The sequence below is a fragment of the Mesoplodon densirostris genome, chromosome 13 (assembly GCF_025265405.1).
Source record: "Mesoplodon densirostris isolate mMesDen1 chromosome 13, mMesDen1 primary haplotype, whole genome shotgun sequence".
In the NCBI taxonomy this organism is placed as follows: Eukaryota; Metazoa; Chordata; class Mammalia; order Artiodactyla; family Ziphiidae; genus Mesoplodon; species Mesoplodon densirostris.
The window spans coordinates 11,658,787-11,684,954 of NC_082673.1; the positions used below are offsets into that span (position 1 = coordinate 11,658,787).

General features: G+C 42.9%; 1 protein-coding gene across 1 annotated transcript in view; it reads right to left on the reverse strand.

The window, feature by feature from the left end:
* Positions 1-1,166: 1,166 nt before the first annotated feature.
* Positions 1,167-26,168, reverse strand: part of PDE7A (phosphodiesterase 7A) — a 108,021-nt gene continuing 83,019 nt past the window's right edge. Inside the window, exons 4-13 of the mRNA XM_060115660.1 lie at positions 25,450-25,601; positions 23,595-23,658; positions 18,306-18,401; positions 16,373-16,473; positions 11,195-11,326; positions 10,909-11,000; positions 8,281-8,425; positions 7,745-7,841; positions 6,993-7,073; positions 1,167-2,941 (exon numbers count right to left, since the gene is read on the reverse strand). Of these exons, the coding sequence (XP_059971643.1) occupies positions 2,733-2,941; positions 6,993-7,073; positions 7,745-7,841; positions 8,281-8,425; positions 10,909-11,000; positions 11,195-11,326; positions 16,373-16,473; positions 18,306-18,401; positions 23,595-23,658; positions 25,450-25,601 (1,169 nt within the window). The 3' untranslated portion in view covers positions 1,167-2,732. The remainder of the gene's footprint in view (positions 2,942-6,992; positions 7,074-7,744; positions 7,842-8,280; positions 8,426-10,908; positions 11,001-11,194; positions 11,327-16,372; positions 16,474-18,305; positions 18,402-23,594; positions 23,659-25,449; positions 25,602-26,168) is intronic.

Here is a 26,168-nt window from a genome sequence, read left to right on the forward strand (position 1 = left end):
TGCAGGGTGCGTGAGGCGACTTGCTTCCCTTGCTCAGAATCCATGCTCAAGCAACCGGCTGATCGTCATTTGGCTTCCCGAGAACGTCTGCCTGAAGGGGAGAGAATGATTGATAGTTATATTTCTCATTGTAAATTAAACTATTAACACTTACAAAAACCATCAGTTTCTGTGAAATTGGTTAATGTGAGTTTGCTGTGAGATATAGTTCTACTTTCCATGTGCTGACATACTAGGTGTGTGAGCTTGCAAGTTTCCTTATCAGACGCTGGATGCGTCAAATTTGCCAAGATGATACTCCTCATATAAGGGGTCAACTGACCTTCCCCAGATAGCCCTCGGCTCCACCACCATCAGACTTCTGCACCCAGCTGTCCAGTGTGGTGGCCACGAGCCACACGTGGAGACCGGGCACCTGAAACATGGCTGGTCCGAACTGAGACGTGCTGTAAGCATAAAATACACACCAGATTTCAAAGACTCTGTAACAGAAAAAAGAATGTAAAACATCTCAATAGTTTTTTGTAATGACTACATATTGAAATGATAAAATAGTTTGGATATGTTGGAATAAATACCATTAAAATTAATTCCAGCTGTTTTTTCTTTTAAATGTGACTCCTTGGAAATTGACAGTCACTGACTCGGCTCACACTGTATTTCTATCCGACATCACTCTTCTATGCAAGTAATGACTACGTTTGAGTTCAAAGTTTACACGTATCCCTTCTAATAAAATGGACTTGGGAGGATCCAGGAGAGGCCCAGTGGTACCTTTCTTACGCTGATACCCAAAGTAGTAGTAAGTGGCCATTTCTTATTACTTGACTTTTAAAAGGCCAACACGAGTAGTAATTTAGTACCTGCACGAAGGCCTGAGGTTCCCGCCGTGGGAACAAAGGGCTGTGGAGTCAGGAGGCTGGGCTCAGAGCCGACTTCTCCCGGCTGTTAGGACTCCGTCCCCTACATCCCGGCCTCAGCTTGCTCACCTGTGAGGTGCAGGCAGCACGCGAGCCCGCAGGACTCTGCCTGAACAAATGTGTGGCGAGCGAACGCCGGAGCCGAGAAGCGAATTCTTTGCTTCCCTAGTAATTTAGCGTTGTGGTTTCCAACGGACTGACTTATAGGTAAATATCAAAGATGAAAATGTGAAAAGATAGGTTTTTATTCGTCAAAAGTTAACAGCAACAGGCACGTATTAAAATGAGTATGGCAAAGCCTTTTACAAATGGCTTTACACTCAAGCTTTCTCCCAAGAAAATGACTGTTGCAACAAACTTGTAAACATAATTAATAAACAGTCCTTTACAGTAACAAGGGAAATACAATTGAACTAAAAGAAAGCACCGGTTTCTCTTAAAACTAGATTACAGTTGTGCTTACTACACATAAAACATTTTAAAACAAATTACAAAAGTGGAATGTTGTAAGTTTAAAATTAGTCCTTAGATTTTGTCCTAGAAAACATCTGTTCACATCAAAAGGCCCATCAAAGGGTAACGTTTCATCAAAGGGGGAGGGACAAGAAAACAATGCACTTTTTTCAAATCAAAACAAGAAGTTTGGTCACTTAGCTTTGTGCATAGTTTAAGGCATCTGGAGCGATCTGTTACAGCTGACCTCCCTTCCCCTCCCCACGTGTGGCTGCTCATTATGTCACATTCTAAAATAATAAATAAAAGCTGACGTTCCCAATCCTTCCCACGTGGATAAATAGAACACATGCACAGTCACACATGCACGAGCGTGCGCCACACACACATCCGCACACACACAACATACCTCTCACTCCCTGCAGCGAGAGGGACTTTAGTGCCCTTGCTCTGAAGGACACACCGGCCCACCCCACTTTATTTCATATTGGCAATACCCTGAGCTGATTATGGTGTTTTAAAACATTCCACCCTTTTCTTGCGTGTGCAGGTCAAGTGTACATTAGTGAAAACAACATGCGACGTCTTCACTGCGGAATCATAATACAGCTAGGACACGGGTTCTGCCCCACCCGCCCCGAATTAAAAACTAGGAGTTAAAAAAAATTGCATTGCCAAACAGCACTGGAGTGAAAGCCCGGCGGCACTCTAGGATAAATGCTCAGTTTCCAGTGCACAAAATAAAACGACAGCAAATGGGAGGCTTTGGTGGCATCCAAAGAAGAAGAAAGGCAAACCGGGGGAAAGAGCCGCAGTTTAGGTTTGATCTTTAAAATTCTTAGTGGTTCCTTCACAGTCATGCTCCGAGGCGGATTGAGAACCAGTATTTCAGAGTTGGTCTGTAAACATCGAGTCTGGCCTGAGGCGCAGAGGCTGGGCACTTCACATTTCCATTTTCTCCGAGAGAACTTAGTGGAAGGTAACAGATACACACTGTCGCGTCAGACGGGTTAAATTCCAAAGATTTCTGCTGAAGGCTTCGGTTCAAGTTTTCATGATGCTTCGAGAAGCACGAGGGCCACCGCAAAACTTCCTGCAAAACTTTGTTATTCCCTTCGGTTCGCTCCCGCTGGGCTTTGCATATTCAAGGTTTCACACGAAAGCCAAATGCATATTGCTGTATGTTTGGGTCTTATAATTAAAAAGTGGGTTCAAATGATCCAACAGAGGAAATCTTGGAAATAAATAATGCTGGCGTCATTCACTTCCCTTGGCAGTCTAGAGTGAAGTTCTCTCACCTCAAGACCCCATTCACATTTCTTACGAGCTCCAGAGGCAGCTGCCCACTGACCGGGGGGGTTAGGATAACCGGTTCTCCTGAGGTAATAACTGTGAGTTCAGCTCCTCAAATGCAGCATCAGCGTCCTCGCTACTGGACTGTTCTCGCTGCAGTCCCTTCCAGCTGGCTTTGTTCAGCCCCACGTGCCCGAGCATTGTCTGGGACAGCCTGGTGTTGGAGAACCGGGCCCATTCTGTGAACAGAGGCTCCACGAGATACGTCATAAAACCTGAGACAGAGAAAAGGTATTAGTGGCTGTTCTGAAACTTTACAACGTCGAGATAGTGTTTACTCTCTTAAGTCTTACCTCTTATTTTTCCAGTATTACCTCTTATTTTTCAAAAGATGTGTGTGTAGATTTACACGTCTTCTCTGAAGAATCTATTTAGGTCACTTACTGAAACCTGAAGTAAAGGTGAACTGACAAGCACAGCCCATCTCTTCTGACGACTCCTCTCAGCTGCACCAACCATATCCTTCTATTTCAGCAAACCCGCGGCGGCCCTCTCAACCCTGAGGAGCAGGGCACAGCGTGCCCAAGGCTAAGGGGGTCCCCCCGGGGCTGCGGGTGACGAGGCCAGACTGGGGCACGGCTGCCCTACCATCCGGGCTGGTAATCGTCACACCTGGTCATGAGCACAGTGGGCCCGCTATGAACCCCAGGATTTATAAAGCCCGAACGCATGCCACAAAGTGTGAGTCTAAAACGAAGAGGAGACTAGTTTAGACAATTAGGAAAGTGAACATCAAAAGTGTACCAGGGGCCTACTTTACAGACACTTCCTACAATCGATCTCCCTTAATTCACAGTCAAAAAAGGAGAAGGAGTGGTCTCGGGCCCGTCTGCATCTCTGGGTTACATGGCACTCGAGCCCACATTACAGCTGACTATATATTACATAGTGTCTTACACAGGGTGAAAGAAGCCTCACCTTCACAATTGGATCACATCTATTAGGAGAAGCAAATAACATTATCTTCCTAAACTTCTGATCAAGGACAGGAAAATGTACATTCAAATTCTATCACTGCTTGTTTAACAGTTTTAAAATTTTCTTCATCTCCAAAACCTTTTCTTTTCAGCAAAAGACCACATGGACCACAGACAACACAGGCTCCGTTTAGCCAACAAAAAAAAATCTCACTGGAAATAACTCAATTTCGTTTCTTTTTTTTTTTTTGGCGGTACGCAGGCCTCTCACTGTTGTGGCCTCTCCCGTTGCGGAGCACAGGCTCCGGATGCGCAGGCTCCGCGGCATGTGGGATCTTCCCGGACCGGGGCATGAACCCGTGTCCCCTGCATCGGCAGGCAGACTCTCAACCACTGTGACACCAGGGAAGCCCAGCGCCCACTACTTTTAATTAGAAAAGTCATATACAGTCAGATGATTGAATTTTTTAAGTGTACAGATTATGGTATCTGAAGTAGTAGTTACGATATTGGAAATAAGGCTTTCTTCCATTTCTTTTTTTTTTTAATTAATTTATTTATTTTTGGCTGCGTTGGGTCTTTGCTGCTGTGCGCGGGCTTTCTCTAGTTGTGGCGAGCGGGGGCTACTCTTCGTTGCGGTGTGTGGCCTTCTCATTGCAGTGGCTTCTCTCGTGGAGCACGGGCTCTAGGTGCACAGGCTTCAGTAGTTATGGTACATGGCCTTCAGTAGTTGCGGCGCACAGGCTTAGTTGTTCTGCGACATGTGGGATCTTCCCGGACCAGGGCTCGAACCTGTGTCCCCTGCACTGGCGGGCGGATTCTCAACCACTGCGCCACCAGGGAAGTCCTCCATTTCTTTCCTTCATCTCTTCCATCCCCTACACACGTTAACTGAGAACCTTCTAGATGCCAGGCAGTGCTCTGGGGTGGCCACGGATAAGCAGCGGACAGACAGACAGACAAGATGTGCTCTCCACAAGTTACGTCTGGTGAGGAGAGAGAGGACAGGGGAAAACGGCATCACTGCAGTCACAGAGCAGAGCGGCTTCTGGCAGCCAAGCCACCCCCTCAGCGCTGGGTCAGGCTGAGCCAGCCGCCAGAGCCCTGTCTTTTCCAGGTGCCACAGTCAAGTCGTGAGCAGCCAGAGCGTTGCACCCAAATACAGAACCTTATTACCGCAGGTTTCACACGGTCCATCTTCTTCGATTCTCCCACTGTTCCAGCTGGTTGAGAGCTGCATCCTGCTTCTCACATCCAGCGAATCAGCTCTCACTTCTGGCTCTATGGTGCCTAGGATTCTTTTAGGTCTCAAGTACCTGATAACAGTGCACGGGCCGGGGCCGCGGACACAGCCAGGCGGCAGGACGCTGCTCGTGAGCTGCTCATCCACCTGTGAACCCCCTTAGCTGTCCCAGCCCACACGCCTCTCCCTTTTCTCCTCAGATGCCACAGGGCGCTGTGTCAAACGCCTCACCCTTACCCGGTACGTGACAGGCCCTAGTGTTCCTACCAAAGAAGAAAGCCGTACGAATTAAACACGACTTCTACCTGCTGACCGTGTGCTGGTTCCGAGGACCCGCTGCACGGAGTTCACTCTAATCGTCCCCTGACTTACCCTAGCAGAGAACCTCTGCAAGCCCCGTTTCACCTAGGATTTGATGTCAGAAAGACCAACACCGTTTATCTGTATAAACTGGGCCAACTATGCGGAAAAGAACACCAGCAGCGCCTGTGTCCTAGGGTGCCGTGAGGGGTCAGCCACGTCAACTGTCACCGCCTTCTACCTTATCCCTGCCCCCCGGGGGACCGGGTCCACAACTGCCCAACGGTGACAAGGTCAGAAATGACAAGAACGGTTTGAGGGATCTAGCTTCTTGTCCCTTTTAAAAACTGCAGTTTTTTAGACCTCACTTGCAACGTCTCTCATGAATCAAGGGAGTAACTTACTGAGGCACGAAGTAAGCTGGGGCGTGTGCACAAGCCCTCCCTGCTCTTCAAGTCCCTCTGCCCGTACTTCATCTGCTCTTCCGCATCCGACGGTTATTCCCTTGAGGACCCGGCCAGAGCAGACGGGCTTCTTGCCCCCTCATCCCCTCCCCTGCCGCCTCCCTCCCCTGCGCTCCTGGCCAGTCCCAGCTCCCGGGGGACCCGGCGTCCCCGTGCTGTCCCCGCAGGCCTGGGCCGCCCTCCCCCGCATCTCTACTGCTCCCCCTGCAGCCAGATCGTTACTGCCCACTGCCTCCCCCGGAGGATCCTCTGCAGCCGCTGTACAGTGTTAGAGTTCTGTTTCTGAATTTCTCACCCTGCAGCACAGTCCGCTTTTCCGGGTATTAGCAACGCCACGGTACTGTGCTACCTTCCGGATTTCTAGAAACTTTCTCTCTCCGAAGTTTCTGGACACACTTCACTATTGTCACCCGAGTCCTGAGAGGTCCTGCTCAGTATCAGCCACCAAAATTACGCCTGTTCCTCCATATCCTTCTGAGTGACCCCCACTTGGCAATCCACCCACCACACCCCAAACCTGGCCCGTCTTCCCTTGGCTCGTCTACGACAAGCTGCACGTTCTTGAATCGCGGCCCCTTCATCGTGCTTTCTCTTACGGTCACTCAGCAAGCAGTTCTCAAGTGACCCCCCCCGAGGGGCAGCGCTCGCCTTGGGGACACACCCCCCTCCAAAGGCCAGGTCGGCACCTGGAGCTGTGACGACAGGCATCCAGCGCCTCAAGAGGGGTGACGGCTGCCCGGAGAGAGTGAAAGGTGGCTCCTGGGGGTGACATCTGAGGTGGACCCTCAAGGAAAAGGAGGCTATAGGCAGATGGGGGGCCTGGCGAGGCACAGAGTGAAGGAGCCCCAGGGATTTGGGGAGCCCCGGGGAGTCCCAAGTTTCTGTAGGTAAACGAGGGGGAAGGTGTTGGGGAGAAGACGGAAGAGACAACTGGAGGCCAGGTTACAAGGGGCCTGTGTGAGGTGCTGAAGAGTTAGCTTCAACCAGCAGGCAGCGGTGCGAGAAAAGCCGGCAGCCGTGGAAGCTGGTCTTCCCATGACCGTCAGGCCCAGCGGTCCCAGAATGACACCAGTGAGGCTCCCACTTGGGAAAATGAGGCATTCTTTCCATTTTAGAACAGAAAGTTATTGCTACCTGCTCTGCTTTTTAGGAACTAAAATCAAATGAGAGTAAATTATAAGAGCCAAAAAAAAGGAAAAACCAGAATAAAATTTCTTAAATTATTTAAAAATTAGAAATAAGCATGATTTTAATACTGCTATTTCAGATGTACCTCTCTTCTTGACAAACTTAAAATCAGTGGCCTTTTAAAAACCAGTTATATCTAAGTGTGCATAGTTACCAATCTGGATGTTGGCAATAGATTCGGTCTGACGATCACAAAGTGGACTCACACCCAGATGATACTTTTTTTCTATATCTCCTAGAAATTAAAAAAAGAAAAAAATAATTCTTAATGCGGAATATACCTATTGGTTAACTATATAATGAAAGTCTTCATCTTACCTGTAAATTCCTTAGGAATAATGTAACACACTTAATCCTCATGAGAGGATGCCTTCTAAATTAGCTCTTTTTTAAACTTTAAGTTATTCATAAGAAAAGGCTGCCAAGCCGACATCCCACTTTACATGCAGAGGGTGGAAAATGTTTACTAGGTGTTATCCCAAGACTAATTCTGTCAGCATTTTAATTTAAAACTCAGATTTCTGAAAGGAAGGTCCATGGAACGAAGATCCTTGGTTCCTGGCTTTAAATCACAAAACCTGTCTTAGGTGGTCATACGGCCACGCCCTCCACGCAAGACAAGGATGGAGCAAGGGCCGGAAAATCTTTCTGTACAGAAAACCTTCTAGCCGGCTCCACGTCTAATTCATAAATGCCTACACACACATCAGATCATTTCAAAAGAGAACTGCTAGTTTTCAAAACAGATGCTCAATTTGTGCATTATTGGTTATAGGTACATCTACTGTGAATTGTCACTAAAACTATCTGGCACCTTCTGCTAGACTCTGCAATTGTCTGAGTTATTATATTCATATGATGCTAAAAAATGAACTGAATAGATTATCAATCAATACTGTAACTTGCCTTGATGGAAGAACTCCTCTGTTACTTTTTCACTCCACTGCTTGCTTAATTCCCAGGTCCGACATGGGTTACAAATATCAGCACATTTCAAAGCCATCTAGCAAGCAAAATATTAAAATTGTCTTAAGAAAAAAGGTAAAATGTCAATTTTACTAAGCTTAATATACGTTAATAGTGGGGAAAAGAGCACCTTAGAAAAGAAAAAGAAAACGTTGCAACAGGAAATTCATTATCCTTTATACTGATTTTATGATACTATTAGTTGTAACAATCATTTTTGTAGAAACACTGAAAGGCTACTAAGCAAATTATACACGTCTGATAATTCTGGAGAGGCAAGCATAGGACTGCACTAACCAGAAAGCTACAAAGAAATCAGCCACTTCTCTCTCATTTTTTAGATATGAGAACTTATTAAAATGAAATGCCTTCCCTCAAGATTTAACCACTCAGAAGACTACACGAGAATATTCCATTTTTATTCTAACAGTCGCATGATTTGCTCTAGAAATAGAATCTTTCCAAGCTCATTTTACCTGTAGAACCAAATGCCTATGCCTGATGTCTTCCAGACGTAAGTCGCCTTTGTCCAGATGGGCCCTAAACAAGGACAGGTATTCATTCTGCTGGCTGATGTCCGTGGCCAGTATCAGAGCGCCTATCTGAGCCTCCATCTGTTGTCTGGAATTAGAGAAACATAAAGAGAAGTACAAGTCTTTCAACTGAATAGCTACTTCTTGATTATTTTTTCCTTAAGTCTTAATACTCAGAAAGCTTTACAGGGCCCTAAGATAGTCTAACTGCCATTCAACTTTTTTTTTTGCGGTACGCGGGCCTCTCACTGTTGTGGCCCCTCCCGTTGCGGAGCACAGGCTCCGGACGCGCAGGCTCAGCGGCCATGGCTCATGGGCCCAGCTGCTCCACGGCAAGTGGGATCCTCCCGGACCGGGGCACGAACCCGTGTCCCCTGCATCGGCAGGTGGACTCTCAACCACTGCGCCACCAGGGAAGCCCCCCATTCAACTTTTAACCTACCAAAAAGATGGATTTAAAGAACGCATTTTAAAAACCTACTAAAATAATCAAAACTAAAACCAAGAGAGTTGGTAGGAAAATACCAATATTCAAACACTCCAAAAAGAATGCCTAAAGGTGGAATTATATGCCTAAGAAAGTCTATGTAAGATTGGCATGCTGCTTGAGAAAATTCTTCGCTGGGATGCAGTGAACAACCTTGGACTCTTGTTTGGTGCCTGAGATCTGAGAGGCAGAAGGAGGGTCAGAGGGAGGAAGAAGAGCCCGTTCCACCACTGACTTCTGCAGACTTGTGAACATGTCTGACTAAAACCTGACCAAGTTCCACCAATTTAATAAAGTTTAGACTCAACTATGCTTTCAGGGCCAAATTCAAGAATTAATTATCCAAATTTTCTGGAAGGGAAAAGGTAACATGTTAATACAAATAACAAATACATTCTATCAAATTTAAAAAACCGCCTCAAAAACAAATACCGTATGCTAATGCATGCATATGGAATCTAAAAAAACTGTACTGATGAACCTAGTGGCAGGGCAGGAATAAAGACGCAGATGTAGAGAACGGACTTCAGGACACAGCTGGGGAAAGGGAAGCTGGGACGAAGTGAGAGAGTGGCATGGACATCTATACACTACCAAATGTAAAACAGATAGCTAGTGGGAAGCAGCTGCATAGCATAGCACAGGGAGATCAGCTCGGTGCTCTGTGACCACCTAGAGGGGTGGGATAGGGAGGGTGGGAGGGAGGGAGACACAAGAGGGAGGAGATATGGGGATATATGTATATGTATAACTGATTCACTTTGTTATAAAGCAGAAACTAACACACCATTGTAAAGCAATTATACTCCAATAAAGATGTAAAAATAAATAAATAAATAAAAATAAAAATAAAAATGTAAAAGGCTCACAGTATTGAACAGTAAAAAAAACCTAAGCAAACATAAAAGAATGCTATTATGCAGTATTCCTTATTTTCAGTTTTTATTTGTATTAAAATATGAGAATTCAACAGGGTTAATCATGAAATGCAAAACATGATACAAAGGGAATAATGAAGCAAACAATTTAATCTGCCTTAGTCAAGAAAAAGAGAACTTAATATATACAAACACTGTGTGGTTTAAAAGCAGTTTTTATATTTGTACTATGACAAGAAACAATTTTACTTACCAGAAGTACTGTCATAACTCCAAATGGTATCCGTGAATACAGATTTAAAAAAATAAAAAGTCCAGCTTTTTTCTCACGGACATTACCAAAAACATTTTTGTTTTTTTATGAAGTTGTTTTAAATTGTGAAAGGGAGAAAGGAAAGAAAAATGACAGTAACTTAAATCTTGATACCCAAATGGATTTCTATGTCTCACCTTTTTTCTAGAAGTAGCTGGTTTATATCCACTGACATGGTTTTCCTAAGTGCACCTTCTCTTGGTAAGGCATCATTAAAAGCTTCAGTTTGTGGACCAATGACATGAGATTTTGTTGACCACCACCATCATTATCATATTGGGCTCATTTACATTAATGCTTTTTATTAGCCTTTCAAATGGCCTGCTCAACATCAAATGATATTATCTAAAAAAAATGTAGTATTTTCTGTTCTTTCAATTCATTATTTTATCCTATAACTCTAGCAGTGACTCTAGGACTATGTTGTTGAGGATACAAAAGCATTCTTTTCACATCTTATCAGTTTTGAAAACTTCCTGGAATAGATTTTAATGAATCTATTTCTTATACAGATTGTTTACTTTCTATCCAATTTACCTTCACAGCTAGAACTTATGGTTTTATTCAAAAGAGCATAAAATGGAAGTATGTAATACCATTTACATAAATAAGCAGTAAACCATGACTGAGCCATTGTGTATTTGGAGTGGATTTTATAGTATCTATGAGTGATCCTTCATAAAAATTCACTGAAAAAAAATTACTACTGACTGTATTTCAGAACAGGTTTAAATTATTAAAATTTTGATGTAAATTTGTAAAATAAGATAATTTACCCAAAAATTGTGGAACACCTGAATCTAACAACATAATTTTAAAAACTTTATATGGTTGTTTTTGCAACTTAATTTCCACAGTTCATAACTAATTAATTTTGTCTTAATCCAACCTACCTGCTTTCTAATGGCATATGTGAGAATAAACCGGATTCTCTCAATAAACCCACTGCAGATCTCCAGTGGTGATTTTCCAGTACTGAGGTATTCTACAAAAAGAAAAGGGCATATCTGAGTAAATGGTAAGTCTTTTTCTGCACATAAAGAATTATTTGTAAGTAATGTTAATCTGATTAAAATTCGAACATTCATTGAGAATTTATTTACTCCTTTCACTTCTTTAAACATGACACATTTTCTAGAATGCAAGAATATTAAATTTTGAGGATAAAATTGCACTAACCTTGTATAAAGTTGCCAAGTAATGGTTAGTTTTAATAAGGAAAGGTTGATTAACACCTGGATGATCCAGATCATGAGTGGCAGCTGCAATTAAGCTCAGCAAGACGTCCCAAGGAGTTACAGAATTGGCAAGCTGCAGTGCGGCAAGGAATAACTGATTACAGACATATTTGAAACACACTCTGCACCATTACAGTAGCTATTCTAAATCAGCCCCGACGGAGTGTCGGCGGTCTCCTCCCGCCATGTTTCTCAGACTGCTCATCCAGGCCACGCAGTGCCTGCCAGGGGCTGGTCTCCTCATGACCCTGGCGACAGGCGTGGTATAAGGGTGTTCCTGGCCACGTGGAGTTCATGGATGCAGCTCATCCTTCATTTGACACTAGCATAATTAAGATGACAGCTAAAGTATAAACCACCTTTTTGAGAAATAAAAGATTTCAGGCAACAAACAGATTTGAGTATTTCTGTTACTGTAGTCAGAGAAGGCCTATGAGGCTTTAAAAACATTTTTATCCTGGTGAGAACACTTAAGGTGAGGTCTACCCTTTTAACAGATGTTTAAGTGTACAATACTGTGAACCTATGACTGAGCGTGTGTGTTTATCAATAAATTGGTTACTGGGCTTCAATCAAGAACCCAAATGCAAGGTTACTTCTGAGGTCCCAAGTGTTGAAGGAAGCTACTGAGTAATCACAGAGCGGAAGTTTATGTCAAACTGGTAATGAAATCCTCTCCCAATGGATGGACAGTTCAGAACAGCACACACAGTGTATTCATCTCAGAAAAAGCCATCCTGTACACTAGCTATTATAAGTTTACTCTCAACGGTCATTTACTATTCTTGATAAAATAATCACACTAAATAAGCTTATTTACCTGACTGAAGTTTTCAACGACAAAAAATGCTCAGCTGGAGTGTGTCGCACCTGCTTTTCATGAACCGCCTCTCGCTTCCCGGCAAGCTTCTACTCACCCTTTAAGGCCCAGCTCCACCAGCGCCCCCCCCAGCCCACCTCCGTTCTCTGCCTGCAGCCCAGCCCTCGCCCAGCCCCAGCGCACAAATGACTGACTGCGTTCTTGCAGCACATTTCACAGCCTGCCACGCTAACACTGCCAGAGCGCAGCGTGCGCCTGTTTAGCTTTACATTGGGGCAGGGCTCTCTAAACGTGTAGGGTCCTGTGCCCTAACAGTAGAAAAGTATTCTGAGCACAGGCCACCCATATAGGTGTACTTACTTACAGATTACAAAACGGGGCCAACCCATATTGCACATGATAAAACACGGATGAAAACTGAAAAGTTTTAAAATATGAGATAAAAAATTTTTGATTCAAATTCTAGTATATTCTTTCTATGCCAGAATGGATTTTTTTTTCCATCCCCTGAGCCAAGTTCATCTTGGTCTGAAAAAAACCACTGTCGGAGGGCCTGAATCCGCTAAAATAGTGTAAGCTGTTTGAGGGCAGAGAACGTAAATTATTTATTTCTGTATTACCTGTAAATGGTATATATAGAGAGAGAAACTCCATGAAAGGGTAGAAGGTGAAGACAGTTATTTCCTCTGTAGGATACGCAAAAGCATTAAAAAATAAATAAAAAAAAATAAAAGGTTTTAAAAGTGCTGCTTGGACTTCCCTGGTGGCACAGTGGTTACAAGTCCACCTGCCAATGCAGGGGACACGGGTTCAAGCCCTGGTCTGGGAAGATCCCACGTGTCATGGAGCAACTAAGCCCATGCGCCACAACTACTGAGCCCACGAGCCACAACTACTGAAGCCTGCGTGCCTAGAGCCCGTGCTCCGCAACAAGAGAAGCCACTGCAATGAGAAGCCCGCACACCGCAAGGAAGAGTAGCCCCTGCTCGCCGCAACTAGAGAAAGCCTGTGCGCAGCAGCGAAGACCCAACGCGGCCCAAAATAAATAAATAAGTAAAAAGGGTGCTGCTTACTAATCAAGATGAACAGAAGGCACGCTCCATGGAGCATACTGCATATAAAGCCACATCCCCTCCTGACATAAAAATGTAGGCATGGCTGTGGATATCTTATGAACATGTGATTTGTTAAGCAATATTCAGAAGTGTTATATTCTTATGATAACTTTGGCAGAAGAACAGACGTGTACCAGCCTGGGAGAATGCAATAATCCAGAATTGTTAAAAATTAATGTATGACTTACACATGACATCAAACAGTCTCAGGCAGATTAAAGAGTTAACTATTAAAAACAGAAACATGAGAAGCAGCAGTTGGGTTGTTAAAGTTCTGTGAAGGAAAAGTAAGTTCTAAGTTTGAAAACAAATCACACATGCAAAAAATTTTTTGAATAAAAATGCAACATTTCTGCTGTTACAAAAATCTTTCATCAGAAAAAAAAACTTTATGAGTTTCCTAACAAAGACAAGGAAGTCAATGACATTAATGCAATTTTTAAAACTAGATTTAAAAAAAAAGACACACGTTATTCCCATTTCTGACTGTTGCTATTAGGTGCCATTAGGCTCAACTGGAACAAAATTATAATCTATATTCTGAGGTTCAGCTTTGAGGACATAAAAAATAAATACTAAAGTTAGAGCTGATACAAGTACACACAGAAGGAACTTTCAGTAATTTCTTGGTTTTCAAATATTTTTTTCTTTCTTTCTTTTTTTTTTTACTTAGAAGAGCCAGGAATTAGCTCTTATGTATAAATCATAAGATATAAAAACCGAAAGCAGGACTTCCCTGGTGGCACAGTGGTTAAGAATCCGCCTGCCAATGCGGAGTCCCCCGTGCAGGGGACACGGGTTCGAGCCCTGGTCCGGGAAGACCCCACATGCCGCGGAGCAACTAAGCCTGTGCGTCACAACTACTGAGCCTGTGCTCTAGAGCCCGTGTGCCACAACTACTGAGCCCACATGCCACAACTACTAAAGCCCACGTGCCTAGAGCCCGTGCTCCGCAACAAGAGAAGCCACTTTAACGAGAGGCCCGTGCACCGCAAGGAAGAGCAGCCCCTGCTCGCCTCAACTAGAGAAAGCCTGCGCGCAGCAACGAAGACCCAACGCAGCCAAAAATAAACGACAATTAAAGAAAACCAATGACAGCACCAATCCATAAAATAAAAGTTGGTGTTTAAACAAACAAATGGAAGCAGGTTTCCCACTACACACTGTCTATACGGCTTTCTCTTCACGGTCCCCTCTGCACCTGGATTCTTCTCCGTGACTGCCTCCTCCTCAAACACTGCCTCTCGGTTTGTATGGTTCCCGACCGTCTGTCTGAAGCTGTGAGCTCTCGCCAGCCACCCAGTCACTCCCCAGCACATCACCCTATTTACGTGGCTTCACAGCAGCCGTTACCACAGTAGAGGTCAAAGTTCTGTTTATCTGTTTAAAGACTGCCCCCCCCGCCCCCCACTGGGAGGGCAACTTTTTGAAGGCCAGGGACCCTTCCTGTCTTGTTTACTACTGGATTCTTAGCGCCAGGAACACGGACAGGACAAATGAATGAAAACACTGGACAATGCGATGCCATGTCAAGGACCGGGAAGTAAAAGAGGTACAGTCAACTCTGAGTGACTCTATTTCTATTTTCTTATCTCTATGATAAGGGAGAAGGGAACTGCTGTATTTTAAATCTTAGTGCTTTTATCTGTATCCTTAACTGAAGCCTTGACTGAAGAGTTCACTGAGTATGTTAATGATGAAAAGTGTTTACAATAAGAATGATCAGAGCTACATAGGCAAAAAGTGTTTACAACTAGTGCAGACAGTGTCTGCACCCACGTTCGCGCTGCACTCTCTCTGCCCCTCTGGCCCTGCTGGGTGCTGGTGCTCCTCAGCCCTGGCTTCGGGCTGGACGTGGCCAGTCAGAGGGTGAGGCCTTCACAGCCCCGTGGACTAGGTTTATCTCCTCTGTGTCCCATGGGGCACTTAGCTCCATCATTCCACTTCCCTGGCTGTACGGTGATTACTTACCAATTTCTCCCGCAAGACTGTTCAACAGAGACACTTTAGGCTTGGCCCAAAGTTTGTTTTAAACTTTAATTAAAAAATTGGGGTGCATGGGAGTATTCATTTATCAAAACTACACACATAAAATGTATGCATTTTACTACTGCATATAAATGATGCCACGATAAAGTTAATTTTTTTAAGTCATAATATACTTTAAAAATTGGGGTACTTTCACATACTCCACATCTCTTGAAAAATCAGGAGACTGGCAACCACAAGGCTATATTCTCAGAGTTGGCATCAACTAGCGCCAACTGGCTCAGTCAGCCTCCTTCCCGCCCAACATCGGGCCGAACTAAGATCCCTGGGGAGGCGAGTTTAGAAGTAGGGCTAAGGGTGGCAGGTGTAACTTTATAACCTCCAGGATCAGGAAACGCCCAGGGGCAAACACGGCTTCCATTCACATCTACAGCTGACGGTCCCCAACCCTGATTTCTCTGCTATGCTTCTTCAGACTCCTTTCCAACTCTCTCCTAGACACCTGCATTCGGATATGGCTCGAATACATTTAACCGCACGTGCCCACGACGGAGCTCATCATCTCTGCCAGCCCTCCCTCCCTTTCTACTTTCTCTCCCTCACAGCGACTCCCACCTGCCACTCAGCTGCCGGGGACAGTCTCCACCGACTTCTCTCCCTATTTCACTCCCCCAGATGCATCCAGACACCACATCCTCCATGTTCTGATTCCCAAGAGATCTCACCAAGCGTCTGCCTCTCTCCTGCCCCAAGGCTGTCGAAACAGCTCCTGACGGGCAGCGTGCATGTTTCTGGTCTCGTCTGAGTTCCTCTCCCCCCACGGCCAGGAGAGCTCTGTAAAGTCTCCTGCTTCCCTTCCGTAGCTCCCTGTTCATCACGGGACCTGACGAGTGCCATCCCTGCCCTCGTGGAGCTCAGCGTAAACGCCGGGGGACTTGACATGTGTGGCCGGGCCGTACGGCCTGACCCTCGCTTGGGCTTCTCCAGCCTCATTCTCGACAATCACCCCAGTTCTCTAGCTGTCAACTTACAAATACAACCACACCTGGAAACTTGATCCAGCTACATCTCATTCTTGTGAAGGAAGCTTCTGATTTTAAGTCTGATTAAATCATTAACTTAAGGAAAAGTACTTGAAATTAAATCAAGGGCATTTTCTCAGGATTTTCACTGACTGTAAATGCCAACACCTTACCTTAGGTTCTTTTAGGTAACAGTGCATGGCCTGAGTAACATCTGCAGCGTGGACTGCATTGTGGTAAGGGTTTTGACTGTGGTAATCTTCTTGGATCATAACTGCGTCAAAGAAAAAAAAAAGACCCCAAATTTAACTGCGAACAGGAGGCATGTACAAATACAAAAATTGCAACAATTATGCATTCTCCACTTACCCTTCTTATGTGGCTGTCAGCTAACTGTTCTGATTTGGGGAGATGATAATCACTTATCGTAACTCACATGTATGCCCAAGGCATCAACACCACTTTGACTCTTGTTTGAAACTCTTTAAATGGCATGAAGGTATTCATGTCCAAATTATAAAATTATTTTTTCCTTTTTTTCTCTTTTAAAATGTCTCTCATTGTGCCACACACCTCTTTTTTTTAATTTAAAAAGAGTTTTTCCGTTTAATAAAAACTGTACAATTTATTCAACAAATACTCATTGTAGTAGATACTGTTCTAGGAACTAGGAATTCACCAGAGGACAAAAATCTTTATGAGGCTAAAACAATACAGATATTGGGGAATGTGAACGCGATCCCTGGGGACGCTCCATCGGTGAGGTGAGGTTCAGATCTGCAGTTAGTTTTTCAGTAGTAGGGAAGGATGATCTGTTAATCCTGCCTTCTCTGCTCAGGGTCTGTATTACGCTACCATGAAAAAGTAGACTAGGATGAGGGGGTTAAGCCGTCCCCACTGCCACCAAACCTGCACTGTGGCCCTCAGAGCCTAACACTCAACCCAGTGATGTCCAGGTGTGGTGAGCCAACCCCAAGGCGGTGAGCTAGGACTCACTGGTGAGAGGCGAAGAGCATTCGAATTCTGTATTTACTTTGATCCCATCCTTTAAAATAGCTTTCTAGATACTCGTGTTAATATCTATTTATGTGTTTTATAACAGATATTAGTACAGTATTGCAGGCATACCACTTGTAAATAAATATGCATTAGAAGTTTCTCAACGTCTTAGGTAATAAATTTATCTTAGTTTGCTAATTAAGAGGAAAGAAAATATTATCACCTTCGTTACAAAAATAAGAATCCTCCTGCTAATTTTCTTCTAACATTTTTCTTTATTTGGTGAAAGACTCCAGTTTTTTTCCTAGCACAGTGCTCTTAAATATCACTGCACATTAAAACATATGCAAAATAATCTTTGAAGTTTACTGTCAAGAGATTTCTGGGATCAGAAAAAGAGGAGACCCAAGTGCAGTGTACCTGGATCTGTTAAGGTTTTAGCCTTCAAGAAGTTAGGAAAGGGCAGAAACTGTGTCATCTTTGTGAGGAAGCCGTGGCTGACGTGGGAGACTGACAGCAAAGCTGACCCACTCTTCACCTCACACCCCCAGCCCCCAGCGGCACTGGGCCTTCGCAGCTTCCCCACCCGGAGGTGTGGCCCCCCCTCCATCTGGCGGGCTCTGGCCACTGGGATGTGGCGGACAGCAAGGCAGGCCAGTGTCCAGGCTGGGCTGGGGGGGTCTGGATGTGCCAGCGCTCTCCTGCCAACTGGCCACTGCTCTCTGACGAAGCTCGGCTTGTTGTAAAATATTTTTTTCCCTTTTTTGTTTTTAAAGTGGCTCCATTATGGTGCCAAACTCCTCTGCCTCCTTTTAATTTAACAGGAGATCATGTAGAGCTGAGCCGGGTCAGGCCCGGTGTCCCAGCTGAGGCCCACGACGCGCAGCTCACTGGGTGTCAAGGGCGGGGGCACAAACAAGCTCAGCCAGACCAGAAGCAGCGCTCCGCAGCCCTGCAGACTCGGGGCTAAACAAATGGGTGTGTTTTTTTTTAAGCCACTAACTTTGGGGTGATTAGTTTTAGAGCAACAGCTGATATAATTGAGAGAAAAGTTAAACAAGTACCAGTATAAATCTTATTACTGTTAAATGGGTTAGAATCACTTACCTAAAAATCTGCGAAGTTTCATCATATCTAAATGGAAGTACTCAATTAATCCATGAAGACTAAATAAATGAAAGGTTAAACTTACTAGACTATTTCCTAAAAAGGAAGAAGAGGAGATATTAGCAGGAATACAAGCTAATGTAAGTGCACTGTACTTCGAAATACAGGTTTGAATATAAAACATAAAGAGAACTAAGTCCTACTTTCTGTCTATCTAAAATTTACAACTTACTTTACTGGTTTTGAATTTTAAATATCACATGTTCTTTCTATTCTAAGAAAAAAATATTTTTTGGTTTTATTTTTCCAAAACCAAACAACTGGAAGATAAACATTTTTGAATAGATGAGTTTTTTTTTAAAGACACCAAAATAATTAGAATTGATAGAAAACTTTGAAAATTGTCCACACTGAGTAAATTTAATTCAATTTCCCAAAGCACCTAAAACATGGCTGCACTTAACCTCCTCATAAACATCCCTCCACCATGCTGCTCTGAATGGGGGTGTCCCAGAGCAAAGCGCCTTGGCTGCATATGCTATGTTATTTAACAATTAAACAGACTGTAGGTTTTAAATGTGTGTGAGCTCATAAATTACTGCCCGCGTTCAGACAATAACAATAACATAAACATGATTCGGTATTCTCGAAAAAAATCTATGATTCTTACAAACATGTATAAAAGACCCAAGTAGTCCCACAATGAAAATCTGTAGTAATAATATTTATGAAGAATTACAAAGAACTATCAGGCTAAACTAAGTATCCAAAACTGCCTGAACAACTGTTTAGAAGCCCACAGATGAGGAAAAAAGTACACTAACTGGAACAAGGTTTGCATAAGCAACACTGGCAAGGCTGTGGCAACCAAGAGAGAGTCTTCCTAAAAACCATCCGACACATCACCTTCAAGCAGAAAGAAAAAACCATTTCAAATCTTTTACCTTTAAGGAGTTAAATGTAAAAATGCATTCAAACCCTAGTAACACGCCACTGGTACAAACATGAGCCCATGTGGTCTAGAATCATTTGTGCAGAAGTGAGCTCTGTTTCTGTTATAACCACTGGAACAACCAACTTTTCTTAGGGCATATACAGAGGTATTTCAGAATGTATATTCAAAAAACAATCTGGTTTTAAAAAATGGGCAGAGAATCTGAATAGATATTTTTCCAAAGAAGACACACAAATGGCCTACAGGTACATGAAAAGCTGGTCGGCATCACTAATCCTCAGGGAAATGCAAACTAAAACCACAATGAGCTATCACCTCACACCTGTCAGAAAGGCTGTTATCAAAAAGACAAGAGATGATAAGTGTTAGCGAGGATGTGAGGGAAGGGGACCCTTTGCTGCACTGTTGGTGGGACTGTGAACTGGTGCAGCCACTATGGAGAACCATGGAGCTTCCTCAAGAAATAAGAAAACGTGGTGTATATGCAGTGGAATATTACCCAGCCGTAAGAAAGACGGACATCTTGCCATATGCGACAACACAGATGGAGTTTGAGGGAACTGTGCTAAGTGAAGTAAGTCAGACGGAGAAAGATAAATGCTGTATAATCTCACTTATATGTGGAATCTAATACAAAAACAACAAAATCTCGAGCTCACAGATACAGAGAACAGACCGGCGGTTGGTTGTCAGAGGTGGGGCAAGGGGACAAAATGGGTGCATTGTGTATTTGAATGCTGCTGAGAGAAGGTCTGAAAAATTCTCATCATAATGAATAAAACCGTGACTATGTATGCTGACGGATGTTAACTAGACGCCCCGTGGCAATTATTTTGCAGGACGTACAAACAGCAGATGATGACATTGTATGTTTGAAGCTAACATAATGTTATATGTCAATTATGCCTCAATTTAAAAAAAAGAATGTACACTCATTCTGTATATTTAGGTAGCCACAGGATTCTCCCCAAATTGTTTCCCAAACCTAATGAAATAAATGACCAGTTTCTAGGATCTAGAATAAGTTTTAAGAAAGCTGCAATCAAATGGTAAAATACCCTCACCTGGAATTCAGGCAAATGTCCTCCACCAAGAACCCGAGGGGAATCTGACAAGAACCGATCTAACAAAGTGTACCGCCCATACCAAAATGAAAAACTGTATGCAACACGTTTTCTCATTTTCAGTTTATAAGACACCAGCTGACTTAATACCAGTAAATAAGAACACAAGTCAACGAAACATTTCAAAGCAAGTGATGATGCTTAGTCGATACATTAAACAAGAAACAGGAATAGATAGAAGAAGTTATTTTATATGAGAATGGAAACACCTTCTCGGAAAAGAAAATTGTACTTAGAGAAGAGTTACCCTTTATATAAAGACATATCAAAGGACGGACCTGTCTAAGGTGTTACGGCTCTTGACAGGTTTTAGGACGTGATTCTCTTCAATACTTGGGAGCTGGCAGGACTGGGCTACGGCTATAACACAGGCCTGGCAATGAGGGTCCTCATGCACCAGGTGACTTTTGGGGGAGACAAGCCCTATCTTGCTATCTGATGTAACCTAACTCATTCCTGCAAAAGCAACATCAAATATATCCTACCAGAGAGTAACTACTTCCCGCTTTGCAGTGGACAAGCTGGGAATCAGAGCTTTGTTTCTTCCCGGCCCTCCTCACAGCATCATTTGGGAAATCACCAGAGGAAGAAACACAGAACACACCGGATCAATAGCAAGAAGGGAAAACTATATACTTGGAGACTATGTACGTATATCATCCAGAATTCACTTCAGGCTAAGCACCTTTGAAAGGAAAGCAGACCCAATTAAATAACACAAGTGAAAGAAATTTTCTCCTGCCCACTTGTTTCCCAATAATACCTCTTCATGTATAGAATTCCTGTAACGTCTGGGTGACTGGAATGAACAGAACATACATATCACCATCTGTAAAAGCACAGGTGGGTGGCTAATCATGGGTCGTTTCTACTAACCCCTAACAACTCCAAGAAGAAACCATTCGGCCACCTTCTCCACAAACAAGGAGTGAGATGAGTAAAGGAAAGCCAAGTGCTAAGTTAACTGACGTGGACTAGTGGCTGTTACTCCCGCCCATCCTGCACTGTCACCCTCATTCCACTTTTATCGCCACGCCCCCTGACTAGCAGGTATGTTCTTTTTAAAAATAAAATCTAGAGGAAAACAATCAACTATTTCAGTGGGTGACAAGTGTCCCAGGAGGCTAAGAATAGGCTATGAGCTCTCGGGTGTTTATGTGAGGCTAGACCTTGAAGGTGTTAAGGGCGGCACTGTCTTATCTATGTTTATCTTGAGATAATGACTAAAGTAATATTTGTGTTGCATTAAGAAAGGGGAGTTTCCCAGATCTAGGAGAAGCTGAGGCACCTATATTTTCAAAAAGGGGATGGCTGCAAGGAAGGACAGCTGATATCAAGAGCCTCTGATAGGCCCTAAATGATATTAGAGCCTTTTCTGTGTGGACAGGCCCAAGTGGGGGCAGGGAGAGGAACAGACACTAGTCACCAGAGGGCAAAAGAGAGGTGAGCAGGAACAGAAAAGGGGGAAAAACAAAAGGCAGGGAAGCGGGAGGGAGGCTCCACCACTGAGGAGAACTTTACTGTCTTTACACTTGTGCCTGGGTCGCTCCAGTTTACTTTCGGTCAGCAGTCCACAGACAACCAGAAGGTGATCACAAAGGTATCCTCACTACGCCTGGCCATACAGCTCAGAGTGAATGACGTAGTGATACTAAAAAGCTAGACCCATGCTATTCTCAAGATGAAGACAGTTCTGTTTGCTTGTCCATTTCCAATATTTGGCTTTCTTAGGAAAGGAGCTTTATTCCAAAGTAAAATAAGAAAAAAAAAGTGATTTCAAAGTACAGCAGTGAATCCCATTTGTTTCATTCTCAACCATCAGAACTGACTTCCTCTCAGTGAACTTCCCACTCTGCTTCATTTAAAACATATTAAGGCAAAAGGGGCCAAGTCTAGCTGGACAACAGGTACCACCTTTTTTTTTTTTTTTTTGCGGTACGCGGGCCTCTCACTGTTGTGGCCTCTCCCGTTGCGGAGCACAGGCTCCAGACGCGCAGGCTCAGCGGCCATGGCTCACGAGCCCAGCCGCTCCGCGGCATGTGGGATCTTCCCGGACCGGGGCACGAACCCATGTCCCCTGCATCAGCAGGTGGACTCTCAACCACTGCGCCACCAGGGAAGCCCACCTTTTTTTTTTAATGCCAAAAATTTTACACTAAATAATGATTCTCAAAGGGAATTCTGTTCCCATTCCCAAACAGAATAAAGAAAAATGAACCCTTCCCGCAAAGCAAAACAAAACTCAGAAAGAGGTAAACAGATCAGAATCACCTGTCTTGGTGCTTCCCTGGTGGCGCAGTGGCTGAGAGTCTGCCTGCCAATGCAGGGGACATGGGTTTGAGCCCTGGTCTGGGAGGATCCCATACGCCACAGAGCAACTGGGCCCGTGAGCCACAACTACTAAGCCTGCGTGTCTGGAGCCTGTGCTCCGCAATAAGAGAGGCCGCGATAGTGAGAGGCCCGCGCACCGCAATAAAGAGTGGCCCCCGCTTGCCACAACTAGAGAAAGCCCTCGCACAGAAACGAAGATGCAACACAGCAAAAATAAATAAATAAACTCCTACCCCCAACATCTAAAAAAAAAAAAAAACCACCTGTCTTTTTCAAAGTACTCATACTTTCTGTAGATTATGATACACCCCCTCAAGAAGCCACGAGCTCTTCCCACCCCACCCGGCCCCGCCATGGAGAAGCAGTGCCAGAAGGAACCACTGTTGCTGATCATTAACATGCCATCTCTCAGGTGAGCAGAGAAAGGAAAGCCTAGGAGCCAGAGCCAGAAGAAAAGCCATCTCTCAAAAGGTCATTAATCTACCACATATCTGGGGCTATCAAAACTGGAATACAAGATCAGAGGATGTCACTGTGACTACACAGTACAAAAGAAACCAAAAAAGAAAAATCAAGAACGAGGAGACAGTGATGTTCGCCTTGGGTTATTAACAACAGTAGCATTAATAAGGGATGCCCAAGTGATGAGGACAGTGGTTACTTTTGATGACTACTAAAAGTAATAATCAAAATTTAAAATTTTAGATTGATTCTCTAGGCTTACAAATCAGTCACTAAAGAAGCAACACAACAATGCTCCCTCTGCCAGCGGAGGGCTCCTAACCTAAGTAATGAAAGCAGCAGCCCACCAGCGGCTGTACCATCAGTGCAGCAATCTCAAGAGTACATTAACTTGAGGAAGTCAAATTCTTCACTTACCATTTGTTAGTCTATCAAATAGAAAGATATCAAAATTCCAATTTCCAACTTTTTCCAGCATACACTGAAATGAAAACCAAACATTCCTACTGTAATTTAATTTCAGTAACATTCTCTATCTTTTGTAGACAGTCCACAGGAAGTTAATGAAAATGGGAAGTGGCTGATTTACTTTAAGAAATGTTAAGTATCATTCTCCCTTTAATCATGACCTTTCCAAACGGCTCCAAAATATGTCCAGAGGGATAAACTCCATTTGAAAAAACAATTATTATTTTGTTTTCCAGTTAAGAAATGTATAGGTAAGGTTAGTGTTCCCTTCGACTTATTCCTATACTCCCATGAATGGTCAAGAGTTCTAATATAACTTAGCATCACAGAAGTGTGGTTCATACACTGCATGGTCTAGAAACCAGATTTTTAAAATCGAATAAAAGTAAATTATAATAGCCGAACACTTGCTATATCCCAGGTACTGTTAAAAGTGCTTTACTCTTTACTCACTCTTACTCTTCATACCGACACTATCAAGCAGGCATTGTTTTCAATCCTCATTTATAGATGGGGAAAGAGGCAAAAAGTTCTAACTTGCTCAGCAAGAAAGTAAGAGAGCTTAGGATCTGAAGTCAGGTGGTCTGATTCTGGAGCCTAGGCACCAGACACCTACACTATACTACACTTAAATTATTTGTTATTCGTTTTCTGAAAATACACTCCCAACTTATGGGTATTTATTTATATTCTTTAAATATCCTTATAAAATAGTCAATAGCATTTACTACATTAATTTTTAGGTTGATGGTTATTTCGGCCAAGTAAATAAATCCCACAACCCTAAAACTCAAATAGATATTTATACACCATATATTTGTAACCTGAAAATTTTGTGAACTTTATTTTCAAGAAAAAATTTTTGTTTTGTATCCAAAACTTCACTGTCATATACATTTATGACCTAATCGACATAAGCAACATTAAGGTACTACTGGTTGAGATTATAATACTAACAACCAATGATACACATAATATTCTCATTCTAAAAAACAAAACTTGTGAACTTTTTAAAATTTAAGGAAAGCATCAGTACTTTTCCACTGATTTGTTTTATCAAACTGGGAGGCAAATTGTTTCACTTTAGTATAACCGTAGAGTGGGTACCCCGACCCTATCTACACAAACTGACAACATCTGGCCTGTAAGTATTAAGTCAAAGAATACTTTTACAAATATTAGAAACATAAGATTATTAAAAAATCCTCATTTGGTCAAAAACAACCTCAACTAACTTCCACCTTCATTAACATACTTCTTTTAAACTATATAAAGAAAACAATGCACACAATCACCGAGTTTAATTTTTTTAAAATCTAAATCTTCCAAATATCTCACTGATACAAGAGACTATGAAAAATCATTTGACTGAAAGTCATGAGTCTTCCCGTGCTGGGGGAGTTCAACCAAGTTCCTTATACTATTTAGGCCATAGTGTTCTTTTTTTTTTTTTCCCTAAGGCCATACTGTTCTTAACTACAGAATACAGAAATTAGATCAGACAATACATAATATTCTTCCCAGCGTTAAGTGTGATCTTATAGCTTAACTTTCTATTGATCTACTTGCTGTTATAATAAATTGAAAACATTTTCATTATTTTAGTTACTTCAGAAATGTTCCTTGCTCTGTAATACCTAATTATAGGATGAACAGCTAGCTGCTCTAAAGGGAAAACCTGAAAAATGGGTTCAACTGATTTCACATACAAAAAAAGGCTCTATAAATCAGTACCATATGGGAAAAACAAGGCTTCGTTAAACTTATCTAAAAATTAATGTTTTCTTGAAAAAGCTATACACACCTTGGCTTGTCCATTATAATCATCATCTAAAATGTTTAGAGAATTCGAAACGCTGGTACCACGGAAAAAGCGTGACGATCTAAGATACCGCTGGAAACTTAGTAACCTTCTGATATTCCTTGCAGACACAGAAACTTCGATTTCAGATTGAGCTGAAATAAAAGGAGTAAAAGGTGAGTAGAGTGACTCAAAACTGTGCATACCCCTATCTTTGTTGGACCCCTTCTAGTTACATACAAATAGTTCTTAAAATTAATCAGCTGCCATGCCATATTTCTAGGAGAGAAGAGGTATTTTATTTGTACTTTCAATTAAAGAGCTAAGAATGAAGGGGCAAATCGCCAGTTTTATCAGCATTTAGAAAGCTAATGAGGAGTGTGGTTAGATTAATAATCAGGTTTTTTTAACTTCCTAAGAATTATTACCTTTCACTCCATCGCTTCAATACACTATACAAACACTATGAAGCAGAAAGACAAAATCTAGTTTCAAACAATCCTTCATATTGAGAAGCCAGGTCCCAAGTTATATATGAGACTTTAAGAATTAATTATTCAACTCAAACATCTCAAATCCTAATGAGGTATCATTTCAAAGCTTTCCTTAATAGAATTTTATTCAGAGGAAAAGGAGATGGAGTGGAGAATAAAGTAGCTTATACCCTGTAAGAGTTCTGAAGGACAGGGATAAAAATCCTGCAAGATGAAAAACTCTAGGGA